General features: G+C 33.7%; 1 protein-coding gene across 10 annotated transcripts in view; it reads left to right on the top strand.

Annotated features, from left to right (window-relative positions):
• The window catches only part of PCDH15 (protocadherin related 15), an 819,037-nt gene that overhangs the window by 474,131 nt on the left and 326,449 nt on the right, over positions 1 to 18,457 (top strand). For all 10 annotated transcript variants that reach the window (XM_032245634.1, XM_032245633.1, XM_032245636.1 and 7 more), the window contains 2 exons: positions 2,023 to 2,157; positions 3,672 to 3,821. In XM_032245634.1, coding sequence (XP_032101525.1) covers positions 2,023 to 2,157; positions 3,672 to 3,821 — 285 coding nt within the window. The remainder of the gene's footprint in view (positions 1 to 2,022; positions 2,158 to 3,671; positions 3,822 to 18,457) is intronic.

Raw genomic sequence — 18,457 nt, 5'->3', positions numbered from 1 at the left:
TCATACTTATATACCTTCTCTTTGACTGAACTGCATGTTAACTAAAACTTGTGATCAACTTTAAAGCAATAATTGAATTTAATTGCAGTTCACTCTAAAGTGTAAAATAACAAGGATCCTTAAAACGTAATTCAAAAATAGACATGCATTTTCTAATGGACTTTTATAAATTAGTTAGTTAATTAATTAATTATTGAGACAGAGTCTCACTCTGTTGCCAGGCTGGAGCACAGTGGCATGATCTCTGCTCACTACAACCTCTGTCTCCCAGTTTCAAGTGATTCTCCTGCCTCAGCCTCCTGAGTAGCTGGGACTGCAGGCGTGTGCCACCACGCTCAGCCAGTTTTTGTATTTTTAGTAGAGATAGGGTTTCACCATGTTGGCAAGGATGGTCTCGATCTCTTTACCTCGTAATCCTCTAGCCTGGGCCTCGCAAAGTGCTGAGATTACAGGTGTGAGCCACTGCACCTGGCCAAATTATTTTTGAAATTAACTAACGTTAGATTTTTTTAGAATATCCCACTTTTTAGGTATACTGACTAATTGGACTCATGACACTGAAATGAAAAAAAACTGAAGTGTCTGTTTGAAAATGTCAATGTGTGAAGCCTCTTGAACTATTTCTCAATATTTTTGATCATTTTATAGTCAAGACACCAATTGGAATTATTATCTATAGTATTTCTTATTGTTCCAGGTTATATGTGGCATAGTGACCTTAAGTCTAAATCCTGAATGTAGAAGCTACTACAGAATGAAATTTATGAATACATAACTTGTTTTAGGTTCATATGAAACCAATTATTTCACTACACATATTGAAGCTTTTAAAAGATGGACAGATTATATTGTGGATCAAAACTTGTTTGCATTTTATTATAGTAGTGTGCATTACAACTTTTGTATTTTACATATAAATTTTTAAATTATAATTTCTGTTTTTTCAAATTAAATACATTTAACAATTTTCTACTCTTTGCTCTTCCCTTGGCCCTTAACACCAGAGCTAGAAACATGTTTTATGATATTAAATTCATTTCATATCATGGCACATTTCATACTTTAAAATGTACTATAATCAAGAAAAACACCTTACCTCCCTGTATCATTTCTTTTTCTCTTTTCATAGCCTTCCTAATAGTCTGCTCCTTCAATATTCCTCTTGTCTTTGCCCCACTTGCCTGTCTTTCCTACTATGCAGACATCAGTGCTAGCCTTCCTACTTTATATTGCTGCCCTTTCTCTAAATTTAGAGTATGATGTCTTTCTTCTCTTTCAGAGTGGCAATGAAATTGCAAAAGGTCTCCAATGCTAAGTTGATTATCTCTCAGACTTTAATTTTTAAATCACTTTCTTTTTAAGTATATATTATTTTTTTCTTGACTTTTATATCAGACACATTTGCTAAATTTATGCATATTTTGAATCAAATTATCTGAAATATTTTAATTAAAATAAACATGGTCTCATTTGAAGAATGTTTACAGCATTAAAGTAAGAAAAAGCAAGCATGATATTTATAGGTAATGAACAATACACAACCAATTTTATTTCTATTTTGCATTATAAGATCAACATAGTGATAAGCTATATGGAGTTTATTACTACAAATGCAGTAATTATAAAATCTTATTACTAAAATTTTGAACTGCAATTTGCTTTTCTTATTTCTCCAGTCCAATGCTGTTTTGGAAAATACTGATAATAAATAATCACTAAGAATATATTTAATTGGGAGTTTTTCTATTCTTTCCGTTTTTCTATTATTTATCCTTTTTTCCCCACATTAATTATATCTGTGTGTATTTCAGTATTTTGTATTCTGCAATACAGGTCCCCATGTTTTGAAGAGTTTAGCTCATTTATGAGTGAATATCTAGTTAAATATTGTTTATCTTTAGAAATTCTTAATACTTTTATATGGATTTTTGCAATAAATTTCAAATATTAAATTCTAGGTAATGAACTAATAGCTACATTATTTATTCAGTGTTTGAAACAATGTCATTTTTTTTTAAATAGATGAAAGACCCAGAGCTTCACCTTTTTCTGAATGACTACACCTCAGTCTTCACTGTCACACAGACTGGTATTACTCGCTACCTCACCTTACTTCAACCAGTGGACAGGGAAGAACAGCAAACTTATACCTTTTCGGTAAAGAGGTTTTGTATAAATACATGTATGTATATATGAATGCATGTATGTATGTTTGTATGGAACTGAAGGAGATGTCTGGTTAAAACTGAAAAGGTCAATGACTTGGGGGAAAAATACATTATGTTCAACACCAGAGAGAAGATCAATTAAAAATTATTTACATGTCCCTCTCTTTTGTTTGTCATTTGTGTAGCTATATTTACATTCCTCCTCACAGAAGAAAAAAAAAAACTTTTCAAAATATAAAAAGAAAGTGAGAATTTTAGTCTTTACCAAACAGTCGTAATTGTCTTAAATTGAAATATAAGGAATTATTTCCTAGCCTTTTTGGTGGTGGTTCTTGTATTTTTAATTTTGTCATAGGGTTGAGCTAGTAGTTCTCAAGAGGGAATAATTTTTTCTTCCAGTGAACATTTAGCAACATCTAGAGGCATTTTTGTTGTCACAATTGTGTAGAGGTACTATATGCATCTAGTAGGCAGACATAAAGGATACTGCTAATTATAATACACAGAACAGTCCCCCATATTAAAGAATTATTTGTCCCAAGGTGTCAGTAGTGCTGAGGTAGGTAAATCATGGGTTAGGCTAATCAAGGGAGAAAAAAGTAAAGGTTATTAAAGTTGTAATTGTAAATAATCATCATGAGATAGGAAAATACACACACACTTACACATAGACATACATACATATGCACACTCACACATAAATAAGAAGCATAGCAGGGCTGACAGTTGAATAAAGATAAAATGTAAGTTCTAATTATATCAGAATTTTTGAATCAGACACAGGAGAAAGATGAGGTAAGATAAGGTGCCAGTCAAGCAAGATATATAGAATTTATTTCTGAAGAAACCTACACAGAAAAAGATCAAGATTTCCAGAAAAGTTTATGTGATGGTTAAAAGTTAGATAAAAGGTTGACTTAGACAAAGATGGTGGTGCCTTAGCATTAATTTTGTCAGACGTTGTTAAAATGTTGACAATGTATAAAATACCACAGTTAACTGGTGCCACCTAGTCCTTTGAATATTGCTATTTGGTAAATTACAATATTACAATGTGTTTCTAGGGCACCTACCCTCTTAATGGCATAAACATATTGATTGTAAAAGGAGCCGTTGTATGCAAAATATGTAAATGCAAATAATATTTTCCAATTAAGTTGTATGGAGTAAATTGTAGTTAACCCTTACCAGTCAGCAGCGTTATTTGCCCACTTTAAATGATATTTTGCATATCTTCTTATATAAAATATGCTTGGAATTGAATATCTTAAAATATTCAGTACTTCTTAACACGTTAGAACACTTTTAATATATGTAGTATTACATTTTTATATTTAATACATGTAGTATTACATTTTTATTACCTAATTTTATCAACAAAACATTTATACCCTTTAAAATTCTAAGATTACCTATAAGAAACTTGTTAAACTGTAAGAGTAAATTTTGTATTGCTTATATTTGCACAACTTCTCTATTAAGGGTATTTTTCTACTCCCAAAGATAACAGCATTTGATGGAGTACAAGAAAGTCAGCCAGTCATTGTCAATATTCAAGTGATGGATGCAAATGATAACACGCCAACCTTCCCGGAAATATCCTATGATGTGTATGTTTATACAGACATGAGACCTGGAGACAGTGTCATACAGGTAACTGCTCACATAATATGAGGGCATTCTCAAAGCAGTTATTTACTTGGGTATCATACAATGTGTTCATCAAGAAATTACATAAGAAAAATTTATTTCATACTGTATAGCATAATTAGCTTAAAATAGCTTTAAATTTTTGTTACTTTTCTAAAAAGCATATATCTAGGAGGATTCTAAAGGAGATTTAACTGGCTCTTTGAGGCAAACAAAGCTATTTGACTAGTTTACACTTGATTTTACAACATTTAATATGTTAAATACATTTTTGAATATACTGAATATATAGTTAAATCTTCAGATCACTTTTTACTACTGTAGTAATTGATTAAATTTCAATTGGAGATAAATACAAAAACTAACTTAGTCAACTGGTGGATAATCCCACTAGATATTGGTTACCTGGATAAATTATAATCATTACAGCAGAGAAAATTTAAATTAGATAGTAAATGGTAACTTTGAACACATAAGTCATGCAACATCTTTACTCCTGATTTATCTTATTTTTACCATTAACTGTGTGTATTACATTTAAGTAAGTTATTTCAAACACACACAGACACACACACACACACACACACACACAGACATACACAGTTTTTTTCTGTATATCTTTTCCTCTCCCATCAAGATCATATTCCCTATAATAAATGAAATTATCTTATTATTTCCCTTATTTCAAATTGAAAACTCAGGCGTTTTGCAAGTTTGGCTGTCTTGTTTGCCACTGTAATACTAGCATATGGCAGACATATTAGCCATGCAGTAAATATTTATTCTAAGGAGAGATCATGGCCAGCTTTGCATTAATTGTTAATTAAAATTAGAAATCATTCAATGATTTCTTTATGAATTAAGATATGCTTTCTTGAGTTCTATGGAAGGGTGACATGATAGCCTGGGTACTGGGAATTCAAGGAAATGTTTATTCCATGTGTAAATATCCTCTGCTCTATATACAATAAAGAGGGAAAAATGTTTCAAACTTCTACAGTAAATTTTTAAATACATTGGTGAGACGTTGACCATCACCACCGAGGTCTGGCCTGCAGACCGTGACTCAATGATGGATGAATGAATGCATTCTCATACTATTACAGCGATTAAAGTGGGCTAGGGATGGTCATTGGCTGCTTTCAGAGGGCATCTATCACCAATCGACCAAGACTCTTTTCATCCTTCCATTTATTCAGTAAAAGATTTTGTAAAAGTGGTTCTAAGTCAACATACTTGTGGATAATTAACATGGTTAAAAGAGTGGTTTTACTAATCATAAAAGCTTTAGGTTCTGGGCCCAGAATAAACGTTATTAACGGGTAATTCCCCTTTAATCTCCCTCTGAGGGGGTCATCCAGCACAAAGTTTACAGGAGTAAACAGAGTACAGACAAAGGGGTGTGAGATAAAGAGACTTAAACTGGGAAGGCTTTTTTTGTCCCTATATCTTCCCTCACATAATGGATGGACTGCCTTGAACCTATCTCAATAAAACCTTTCAGCCTTCCAAAAGGATTGAGACTAATCTATAAGTTTCCCTGATAATTTTCTAGTATTTTGTCAGCCACCCCAAGTGAACCTCAACATACTGGTATAGTACTTGTCACCTTAATAAAAGTAATGTGGCTTAAACCATTTGATTTCAGGGCAGAACTATAATTAGTTTATTTCTGTATCAGTGGCATATGTATCTATATTTATTGTCATATAGTAGATGTTTAATATAGTAGCTGCTGAAGGCAACAAAAGACACTGAGAACTACTATGGAGAGAGAGGGAGAAGGGGCAATGGCTGAAAAACTAACTATTGTGTACTATGTTCAGTATCTGGGTGACAGATTCCATCATACCCCAAACCTCAACATCATGCAATATACCCAAGTAATAAACCTGCATATGTACTCTCTGAATCTGAAATAAAAGGTAAAATTATAAGATAAAATATAGTATAGCTTCTTAATAGTTATTTGAGGATGAAAGAAAGGAAGACATTTAGGCAAATAATAATGAATGAATGAATGGAGATATGAAAGAATGGGAACCTTTAGATACATGGCTTTTAGTTCTAGGCAATTGAACCATGAGAGTTACATTTTTCTTTACTGAAGCACTTTTTCAGGGGTAGAAAAGTCATACAGTAGTTTATAAAAATAAAAGAATGACAATTATTCTCATGTTTTTATTTAATTAGACCTGATTTTCATCTCTATAATGACATAATTGGAAATGAAAGTAAGTTTACACAGAAAAACAGCCAGCAGGGAACTACACAGTATAACTAAGGAAATCATAGCAATTATGTGGTGAAACTCTATCTAAAAAATGTTTGCCTTCAGGGATCAAAGGCTTATTTCTCTTTAGAGTTTACAAAAGTTAATTTCCCTTACATATTTCTTTGTAAAACAGATATTTCCTTGCCTTTAAAGACTTATATTTTATATATTTCCCTGAACTATGTGGATTATGAAGCAAGATTGTTGTTTGTGTCTGCATGCCTGCAATTTTTGAAATTCTTTGAAGGTCCTCAAAAGAAACTTCATAATTAGTATTTCTTCATAATTAGTATGAAGAAACTTTATAATTAGTATTTCTGGTATGTGATAGAAGAATGGTCTTGCTGTAAAACATCCTCCAAGAACCTAGACATAAAACACATTAGTTCTCATTGAGAGAATATATTTGAAACAAATATTCGATTAGAACTCTGATCTGCATATACCCTTTAAGAGCCACGACACAGGTCCCTATGCTATATCTCATCACAACCCTGCCTTTCCCCACTGACCAGATACAGGATACATCAGTTTACTTGGTAGTTAGTAAACTGACATCAGATAGACTGAAAGTGTCTGAAACAAAAGTGACAATGAGCACTGTCAGGAAAAGACACATGGGTAACAGGTTTTAATTATTGTCATTTTCAGTGTAGCCATAGGACTCTTTTAGCCTGCTCTGAGTTCATACTCAATTCTTTAAGTACAATTTATTTTTCTTTATTATTATTATTTTTTTTTGAGACAGAGTTTCGCTCTTGTTACCCAGGCTGGAGTGCAATGGCGTGATCTCGGCTCACTGCAACCTCCGTCTCCCGGGTTCAGGCAATTCTCCTGCCTCAGCCTGCTGAGTAGCTGGGACTACAGGCACGTGCCACCATGCCCAGCTAATTTTTTGTATTTTTAGTAGAGACGGGGTTTCACTATGTGGACCAGGATGGTCTCGATCTCTTGACCTCGTGATCCACCCGCCTCGGCCTCCCAAAGTGCTGGGATTACAGGCTTGAGCCACCATGCCCGGCCCTTTATTTTTCTTATTAAGTATCTGCTCTTTCTACAAGGAGCATATTGGTTGGTTATAAAGTTTTAACTAGATCTTTGTTAAAAGTTCTCAGTTATTGAGCTTCTGGCTTGTTGTATGTCTCTTACACTGGATTTTTGCAAAAAGGACTGGAGTGATTCTCATGCATATAGGTCATGAACAGCACTCAGAGGAATGCTGCCTTAAAGGAGCAACACCATCTTCCGTAACTGGAGCTGAAGTATAATCACGCTGTCTTTCATAACTGGATCTGAAGTACAATCACATTGTTAACACATATTTTGTTTAAGGGAAAAGTACTGCATGAGAGTACTTTATTTTTCATTCCATGTAGACCACTTTATGAGATACCAATTCAGTCTTATAGGCTGACACTAATAAATACCATGCTCCATTGTTTAAGCTCTCACTCCACACATTACTAGTTTCCTTGAAACGACAATTACTCTTAATAAAAGATACAGCTTTTAATATTTTGAAGAAGTAGATTTGAATACTAGTAGCTAGGTATCCAATTCTCCATAAACACTATTCCTAAACATCTCCAATTCACTTTAAGTGTAATTCTCAATGATAACTGAATATTAGCATTCTACCTGAGGAACTTTTGAAATATTAATAGCAGCACTCCATTTTAAGATATTTTTATTAAATGATCTGGCCACCCATAACAGAGTAACTTAGATTTTATTTAAGAAAATGCAGCAGTTTTAATATACAGCCAATTTTGAGAATTACAGCTTTAAACCACAACAATATTTTAAAAGAACCACTGAATAATTGTACTTCTTAAGTCTTTAAGATGGAGTCCCATATAGAGTTGAGTCCTGTGATCCTCACCCCACCTTTTTCCATTTTTCTTGTGGTTTTTAGTTCTTCCCTTCTGCAATGCTTCTCATTCCTCTTTCCTGCCTAGAGTCCACTCCTTCCAATTTATGTGCTCCACCAATTACTCCATTTCTTTCACTGCAGTAATCTTTTTCTCTCCACTGACTGATTCCTTCCTTTTGCCCAATTAACATTCTTAACATCCGCAGGTTGTGGTCTAATTGCCAATCCGAGATATCATTGTTCATGCTGCTATCCTGCTCTGATTATTTTCCTTATTGACAAAAATGTATCCATCTAAGTGCCTGCATATATTCATCTATATCTATCTTTGTATTTGTATTTATCTATCTTGTCTATAATATAATCTGGGTCACTCACATCACACCACTAAAATCATATAAAATTGTATAGCCCTTAGTCTATTTCTACATGTCAAACTTAAAAGTCATTAATCTTCGTGAAGCTTTCAACAATACCCTTTTATGAAAACATTCTTGTTCCCATCCTACCTCTCTGTTGGCTGGGAGATGTTGCTGGCTCCTTGTTCAATTATCACCCTTTAAAAATTAACATTCTTCAAATACCTATATGTATTTCTTTTCTTTTTCTTCTCTCCTCAAGTTTACAATCATCACCTCTGTATATTCTTGTCTCCCAGAGTTAAATTCCCTATGATGACCACCTTCTGAAGCATCAAGCTGGCCTCCCGGATATCAGTTGGACATGGCAAAATGGGTCTTATACAAGCACTTCAAAATACATTAACTAATCGATTATCTTTATTTTAATAAACAAACACACACACTCAAAAGCATGCATCTAGTGCTGTTGGAGGCAGCTATCTTGTGAAGCACACCACGAGTCTTTAGGTTCCACAGGCAGCAGGTAGGCACCTTGCAGTCTTGTTTGTTTCCCCTCTGCTTTACCTGCAAACATCCAAATTATTGTTCAGTTTAGGCAATTTCTATTTTAAAAATGTATTTGCAGATCATCATTTCCTCTGTTCTGTTAAAGATTTATTTTTTTTTGAGCAGTTTTAGGTACATAGCAAAATTGAGAGGAAGATACAGTGATTTCCCATATGCTCCCTGTCCCCACATGCATACCTGCCCCATTAACACCCCATACCAAAGTGATACATTTGTTGCAATTAGTGAACTTAGATTCACACATTGTTATCATCCAAAGTATGTAATTTACATTAGGATTCACTCTTAGTGTTTCTTTTCATGGTTTTGTACTAATGTATATTGACATATATTCACCATTATAGTACCACACAGAGGAGTTTCACTGCTCTAAAAATCCTGTGGTCTGCCTATGCTCCCCTCCTGCTTGCTTCCTTCCTTCCCTCCCCTGACAATCATTGATCTTTCTGTGGTCTCCATTGTTTTGTCTTTTCCAGAATAACATACATTTAGAATCATATAGTATGTAGCCTTGTCATATTGGCTTATTTCACTTAGTAATACGGATTTAAATTTCCTTCATTTGTTTTCATGACTTAATAGCCCATCTCTTTTTGGTGCTGTATAATATTCCATTGTTTAGATGTACCACAGTTTATTAATTCTTCCAGGAAAGAATATTTTGGTTGCTTTCAAATTTTGGCCATTATTAAGAAAGCTGTTATAATCATCTATGTGAAGATTTTTGCATGGACATAAATTTTCAACTCCTTTTGGTAAATATCAAGGAGTGGGATTGCTGGATCATATAGAATGAATATGGATATCTTTGTTAGAAACTCAGAAGCTGTCTTCTAAAGTGGCTGTGCCAGTTTGCATTCCTATTTCCATCACCAGTTCCTTTTCCATGCGTACGTGCTGCCATAATTTAGCCTACTACAGTAGACTATGTTGAGCAATCTGGCTATTTCTCCAGATTTCCTACCACACTGTTCTGACACTGAGCCAGAACCAATCCTCACCCACCTCCAACACCTACCGGTGGAAGGAACAAAGCTCTACACATGCACTCAAGGATAGCTGTATAATACTCTTAAATATATTTGTTTCATCTTCTGCTATATCCCTTCATGTTATGGGCCTTGAGAATATGTAGGATTTTGTTTTATTTGTTTTTAATATGGAATATTCTTCCCATCTGTAACTATTGAGAGCTCTCTCAGGTTGAAGGTTTGACCCAAGTTGTATCTTAAAAAAAAAAAAAAAAAAAAAAAAAAAAAACCACTTTAACACACAGTATAATTTTTACCTCTTTAATAAAACCTTTATTTTCTTAGAAAGTCAGAATTAATTGCTTCCACACACCAGCTTTCATTTCTGTCTCCCACATGTTGTATTGTGCCTTGTATTAAGGTTAGCTTTTACATGTCTGTTTCCCCTTTTGACCTGTAAATTCCTTCAAGACAAAAACTTTTAATGATCTAGGCATCAGTGGTCAGCATAATGAGTTAGACACAGTGGGGATTAAGTTAATATCCATAGAATTTAATTCCTTCGACTACTGTACCTTCAATCAGTTTAGAAAAAGCCTCATTCTAGAAATATGCTCAATTTGGCTTAAGAATTCTATCACACAGTAAGTATCATCTCACATAGATGTTTCCCAAGATAATCTCTAACTTAACAGCTTCAGGCAAGCTACCCCTTCCTGTTCTTAAATTGGAAATATTTTAATTTCTTAGTTATGTTATATCATAGGTCATAGAATATTGAAAAAAAATTCCCACGTAATTATTTTCATAGCCTAATTTTATAGAAAAATGTGAGTTAATAAAATGATGCATGATTATTCCAAACTAACAAAGATGATGTTGAATCCAACTTAAAGACAATATAATTGGGAACCAGTCTAGCTAGTTGAATACCTTTCTGCCACTTTGTACTATTACATGATATAACCTTCTGTACCTCAGTTTGCTGATCTTTAAAATGGTGATAATAATAGTACCAACCTCATAAGAGTGTTGTGATTATTAAACTAATTATATAAACTGCTATCATATGTATACATGGCAAATGCTGGATACATGGTAACTTGCTATTATTATTGTACCATTCTCATTAATTAGGTAAAGCACTGATTATTAATATTTGTTGCTACCTTATCTGTATATATCTCTGTGGGTCATGTGAGTTATTTAGTACTCTGTGGAAGACACATGTACATAACATAAAATTACATATTAAATTCTGCTTTTATAATTTCAAATATTCAAGTTTAAGAAAAAACTATAGAGTATTTTAATGTCTCTTGACAATTTATTTCATACAAGATTGGGAGTGTTCAGGGTGGTATGACAGTAGATGACAATTTATTTTAAATAATGATTTTGTTTCCTTTTCTTTGTGTGTATGATGTCATGATTAAAGTTTGAGGATTATTTTTACTTAAGGTCTTGATGCAGTTCAGTGTTTCACCAAATACCAGATAAAGACTTGATAAGAAAAGCTTACAAAAATGTAGACCTATTTTTACATTAGTACACAATTTTAATTTATTTTTGATATTTGAAGCATTTTATTTTTTCTAAAAACCATTCTTTTTTTTGGAGATACAAATATTTTAATCAGAATCATATCAACAATGATAAATTTGAGAAAATATTTTCTTATTTATATATATATATATATATATATATGTATATATTATTGCACTTTAGATTCTGGGGTACATATGCAGATAATGTAGGATTGTTGCATAGGTACATACATGGCAATGTGGTTTGCTGCCTCCATCCCCTCATCATCTATATCCGACGTTTCTCCCCATCTTATCCCTCCCAACCTCCCTATCGCCCACTGTTCCTCTCCTATTCCCCCAGAGTGTGTGATGTTCCCCTCCCTGTGTCCATTGTTCTCATTGTTCAACATCCGCCTGTGAGAACATGTGGTGTTTGATTTTCTGTTCTTGTGTCAGTTTGCTGAGAATGATGGTTTCCAGATTCATCCATGTCCCTACAAAGGACACAAACTCACTGTTTTTTATGGCTGCATAGTATTCCATGGTGTATATGTACCACATTTTCCCTGTCCAGTCTATCATCAATGGGCATTTGGGTTGGTTCCAGGTCTTTGCTGTTGTCAACAGTGCCACAACGAACATACGTGTGCATGTGTCCTTAAAATAGAACAATTTATAATCCTTTGGATATATACTCAGTAATGCGATTGCTGGTTCAAATGGAATTTCTATTTCTAGGTCCTTGAGGAATTGCCACACAGTCTTCCACAATGGTTGAGCTATTTTACACTGCCACCAACAGTGTAAAAGTGTTCCTATTTCTCCACATCCTCTCCAGCATCTGTTGTCTCCAGATTTTTTAATGATCACCATTCTAACTGGCGTGAAATAGTATCAGTGTGGTTTTGATTTGCATTTCTCTAATAACCAGTGATGATGAGCATTTTTTCATATGCTTGTTGGCCTCATATGTCTTCTTTTGTAAAGTGTCTGTTCATGTTCTTCACCCACTTTTGAATGGGTTTGTTTGTTTTTTTCTTGCAAATCTGTTTCAGTTCTTTGTAGATTCTGGATATTAGCCCTTTGTCAGATGGGTAGATTGCAAAACCTTTGTCCCATTCTGTTGGTTGCCGGTTTACTCTAATGATTGTTTCTTTTGCTGTACAGGAGCTCTGGAGTTGAATTAGATCCCATTTGTCTATTTTGGCTTTTGTGGCCAATGCTTTTTGTCATGAAGTCCTTGCCTATGCCTCTGCCCTGATGGTTTTGCCTAGGTTTTCTTCTAAGGTTTTTATGGTGTTAGATCTTATGTTTAAGTCTTTAATCTGTCTGGAGTTAATTTTAGTGTTAAGATGTAAGGAAGGAATCCAGTTTCTGCTTTCTACACATGACTAGCCAGTGTTCCTAATACCATTTATTAAACAGAGAATCCTTTCCCCATTGCTTGTTTTTTGTTAGGTTTGTCAAAGATCAGATGGTTGTATATGTGTGGAGTTGCCTCTGAGGCCTCCGTTCTGTTCCATTGGTGGGTCATGTTTTGGTACCATTACCATCATTACCATGCTGTTTTGACTACTGTATATATTCTTTTCTTGGCTAAATCTATTTGCATTAGAATTGAAACATATACATTAACATGTAATTCTAAACTCATATAGGTTATTCATTCATGCTGAAGACTTTAATTAAAGTTTGGTTACATGATCTGGATTTTTTTTCAAATGGATAAAATTTTCCACCTAAGAAGATAGCAACACCTCGGCAAGCTGAGGTAGGAGAATTGCTTGAATTCAGGATGTAGAGGTTGCAATGAGCCAAGATCATGCCATTGCACTCCAGGCTGGGCAACAGAGCAAGGCTCTGTTTCAAAAAGAGAAAGAGAGAGAGAGAGAAATAGAAAGAATGAAAAGAGAGAGAGAAAGAAAAAAAAAAGAAAGGAAAGAAGGGAGGAAGGGAGGGAAGAGAGGGAAGAGAGGAAAGGAAGGGAAGGGGAAAGAAAAGAAAGAAAATAGCAATAGCAACAGCTTCCATTTGGTTGCTCAAGCTGGAGAAAGAGTTATTCTTTTTTTTTTTTTTTCTTAAGGCAGAGTTTCGCTCTTGTTACCGAGGCTGGAGTGCAGTGGCACTATCTTGACTTACCACAACCTCCACCTCCCAGGTTCAAGCGATTTTCCTTCTTCAGCCTCTGGAGTAGCTGGGATTACAGGCATGAGCTACCATGTGCTGCTCATTATGTGTTTTTTGTAGAGATGGGGCTTCTTCATGTTGGTCTCAAACTCCCAACCTCAGGTGATCCGTCCAGCTCAGCCTCACAAAGTACTGGGATTATGGGCGTGAGCTGCGCCCGACTAAAGAGTTATTCTTTACACATTCTCATTGACTCCCACCTCCCATCTATTACCAACTCCTATCAATTTTTCCTCATATACTTATTTAATACATCTACCTCTTTTTCTTTCACTGCCACTATCAACTTTCACCTAAACCCATGCAATTTTCTTATTTGAGTATTATTTTTGTCTCCTCTCTCCCTCTTCTTCATTCATAAGGCAGGGAGGTATTTTAAATTTGAAATCACATCAAATAATTAGCATGTCTGATCCCTTCAATGGTTTTCTACTGCTATAAAAATAAAGCACATAATCTGTATCCTATTATTGGATTAGTGTTTAATTTTTTCACTTAGTATTTTACCTGTCTCTTACTTGTTACAATGCTCCCACTGTGGTGAGATAACTTTTATTCATATGCTTTCCATCTTTTAGGTCTTAATTTAAATGTCACTTCCTCAAAGAAGGCTTCCATGATTTGCCCTTCTCAGTATTACCCCTTTATTATCTTGGAGCATCCTGATTTCTCCTTCACAGCACATTTAAAAATTTATAATTATACTATTAAATTATCTGCTTCCCTCACTTAATTATAGGCTCAAATGGAGCAAAATTATTGTCAATTTTTTTGCCTACTTTTCCTCTTCTTCCGTCACTACTGTATGCCTAACATCTTACACAGCCACATCACACTGGCCTTTAATAAATACTTGTTAGATGAAGAAATGAATAAAAAGAACTAATAGATGTAGGTAAAATGTGTGTTGGGAATGTCTATGTGAGTCATGGGAAATTACTTATATTTGAGATTAATTCATTTAAAATTTTTTAAAGTAAAATATTTTAAACTACAGTTATATTAGTATCTCTAGAACACAGTACTTCCCAACTTGATTATTCAGAAGAATCATTTCAAAGACTCCTGAAATACTAAATTGACTGAAAACATAAGTCAGTTATATATACTTTTAAAAAGGCAAAGTTAAATAATTAACACATTTATTTTAAAATCATTTATTGTGAGGTGTGTTTAAAGTATTGGGCATGATGCCAGATCATAATAAAGAAACTATCAACATATAGTTTATGACCTTAAGTAATTACTAGACAACTAGTGAAGAAAGGCATATTATATTTTGGTTTGACAATACCTTGACTTATATCATCAAATTAAACATTATTAAGTGTTTAGCACATATTTAAGTATCTCTTAAAACCTTAAGGGTTATGTAGTCTAGACTGAGATTTTCCATTTGATTCATTTGGAGAAAATACTAATGATAGCATTATAGTAATCACAAATCCCTGCATTTTGAATTTGTATAACTGTAAAAATATTAGATTTTATATTATTTTTCAGACATTATTCCCTTTCCTTTATATATTTAACAGTACAGCTTTAAAGAAAACTTATTTATAAACAAATTATTTACTTTTATATTTATCTATCATGATTTTTGGTTGTCTTGGTGAAAGCTGTCCAGTTTCATGGCCCAGTTTCAGTAATTAATGCTTAGGTGCTTGCATTTTTATGCAGCTTTTGTTTATTTGTATGTGATTATTTTGACAATTTAACGTAAGTTGTGCATTTTTAATTTTGACAATATCCACTCTCATTATTATGGTTCTGTATATTGCTGGTTTACTAGATACTTATCATGAAATTTGACGGTGCCCTAGAAGAAACAAAATGTCCAATATATTTTACATCATTTTCTTTTTTATATGTCCTATAATGAGATAAATAAAACATTTATTTGATCAGTTTTTGCTTTTATTCACCCGTTATTTTCCCCCCAAAAAAGGCTCACTTTCTTTTCAGCTTTCTCGTGTAGCAAATTTTGTCATAATGTTCCAGCATTGTCCTCTGAGTAAAATAAAAATAGTTGGATATGGAGATATTTCATACACAGGGTCTCTTAGGGGAAAAAAGTAACATTTAAATAGAGCAGTAGGGATTTCTTAAAACCCTAGTAAACTTGCTCATCCATTTCACAAAGGAAACAAACAAACAAAAAAAGTGCTATTGTGCAAGTCCTAATGTATGTATTATATTACTTTCTTGGCTAGATTATAATTTAATCCACAGATTTTTATGTGCTTTATACTAAATTAAGTGCTCTTACATAAAATGAATAAGACACAGCCTTCATCCTTAAGGAGTTTACTATATTGTGCAAGACATAATTCTTTTTCACAGTAAAATAATCAGAAAACATCACAGTTATTGAATTGTTAAATTTGGTGAGAAAGACTAAGAGCACTAATGAGAGTTCATCAAATGTGAGTGGGGATGATGATCTGTTAGAGCGTTGCAAACCTGTCAAGATGTCTGTTACTCTGATAGGCAGATGAAGATGATATGATGTTGGGGATGAAATTACATGGCCAAAGGCATGGAAATTTCGTGAGGCATTAAAGATACCAATTTGACTGCCATTGGGAGAAGAGGAACTGAATGCTAAAAGATTTGCTTTTCTTTTACTAAGTCAAATATATGGTGGTTTATTCTTCCAGCCCCTCTGTCATGACAGGCTTTTCTGTACTTTTACAATGTATTTTTGTGTTTCTATAATATCACTTCTATTTAAGATATCTCGCTTTCTTATCTCCTTTCCTAGAGACCCTTCTGTTTCACAGAAGTTATTCTGTTTCTTTTACCCTTCATTTTTCAGAATCCATCATCTGGTACAAATTAAGGTCTGAATAAATGACTCAGCTTATTTCTAAATTAATTTCAGAGGGTTACCTTGCTTAGCAGAATATTTTAGGTTTGGCATTGTATACAATATGAGATTTCTTGAAGAAGTATGAAAGACTAGGTCCTTAAATTGATGGGTTAAAGCTAATGAGATGGAAATTGATGGAAGCCAACTCTGCGGAAATATTTTTTTGAGAGTATAAGTTGAGCCTGAGAGAATTTGATAGCATTAGAGCACTTCAGTTTCCAGTTTCCAGTCTCAGAGTCTGAGTAATTAGAACCAATGAACCTTTAAAAAAGGATCGTGAATTTGCTGCAGGAAAGGAACAGGTCCTTTAAATAATGAGGCAGTGAAAAGAAATGCTTTAAAGCCATCTTCTTCTTGTTGTTTTATTCTGGCTTTTTATTGGATAGAAAAATGCATAGATCAGAGAGATTCATCTTCAGGAAAATCATTGGTTCCTAGAAATATTTAATAATGATGTTATTATTAATGGTGTAAATATTTTTTTACCAAATTATACACCCAAAGTGATACATTTGCCAACCACCTACTCTATTGAAGTGCTAATCATCTTGGATTATTCTAGGATATGCCGAAGAGAAGGGGGAAAACCGGGAGCCTGTTATGCTTTTTAGCTTTAAAGCATCACTAGTTCACATTAAGGCCAGAGAGAATAAATCTGAAAATAAATACATTAGTAATGCCCAATTTGCTTGACCAGTAGGTTATTGAAGAACTTCCTGAATTTTATTGACACATGAAGAAATCAACAAACGTAAAAGCAAACCCATTATATCATTTTCCCATTAGAAATCACACTGAATAGCGAATGTCCAGTGATAATTTAATGAGCAGCAGTCTTGGGTTCAGACTGACTGCCATCCTGGAGAGACCCAATAGACCTCACACAGCTCCAAGTTCGTTTAGCTTTAGTAAGGATACCAGACAGGAAACAGTATAGTTTTTATGGTAATAGCATAGTAGAAGTCTTACCACCTTTAGATATAATAGCTTATGTCTTCAAAGTTATCTGCACTGAGAATGTGTTACCCACTTGCTACATATTTCTGAGGAACTTAAAAACATTTTTTTCGTTGAACTAACTTATGTAATACCTAGTGCATTACCAATAGACATGAAAATACTGGCTATCACCAGTGTATATTTCATAGAGTAAGAAAATGGAATTCCCTCTACAAAGCAAATTAACGGCCATAGATTTTCCTACATTTTCTGATATTTCTTTAACATTTAAAATACTATTTTTTCTACTTATACTCTACTACTTCTACCTTTTTATAAGTGTTGATAGAGACATTCAACTGGGTATATAAGTTTATACAAGTAAATTCAATTCTTTCTCTGGCAAATCTTTCTACATAGTTATTACCTAACTTGTAAGTTTTATGTTGCCTGTCCAAATAATATTTCTGTCCTAGAGATCAATATGCACTCAAATTTCATTTTTATCTAACTACATTAATGAATTTAAAAATCCCTTATTACAGACAGAGCTGAGGCAGAGAGATGAAATATTTAACACAGCACACTTTAATATCACCATATTATTTTCTCAACTTTCCTGGAAAAACAGATTTTTTCCTACGTATACATTTTACATTACCAGGGTAGTCATTAGATACTCTTTTTAAGACAATTCAGCATCTGATCTTTTAGCATAACCACAAACCATCCCCTAGGTATAAACTTTCACTAGCAAAAGCTTCTGCATATGATTATAGCACACCAGTCACTTTTCTTTTATGAAGCAATGCATTACTCATTCTTAGTGTGTCCAAACCTCAACAAAGTTACCATGGAGAAGATAAGTTTGTTTCCTAGTTCATGAAAATATGACTGTGAGAGAAGATTAATAATGCCTGTACTTACAAATGACATCTTGGTATAGATTGGACATAGTTCCCAGATATATGTCCCTCCTAACTTGATCCTCTAGTATAGCCAACTACAACCATTTAACTACATCAGAATTTATTATAATTATTTTTTCAGTAATCATTGATTAC

Source organism: Sapajus apella, unplaced genomic scaffold, assembly GCF_009761245.1.
Source record: "Sapajus apella isolate SASKATOON/1434 unplaced genomic scaffold, GSC_monkey_1.0 scaffold58, whole genome shotgun sequence".
NCBI lineage: Eukaryota > Metazoa > Chordata > Mammalia > Primates > Cebidae > Sapajus > Sapajus apella.
Note: the sequence above shows the minus strand (reverse complement) of the source record. Positions and strands in the feature narration are given on the sequence as shown.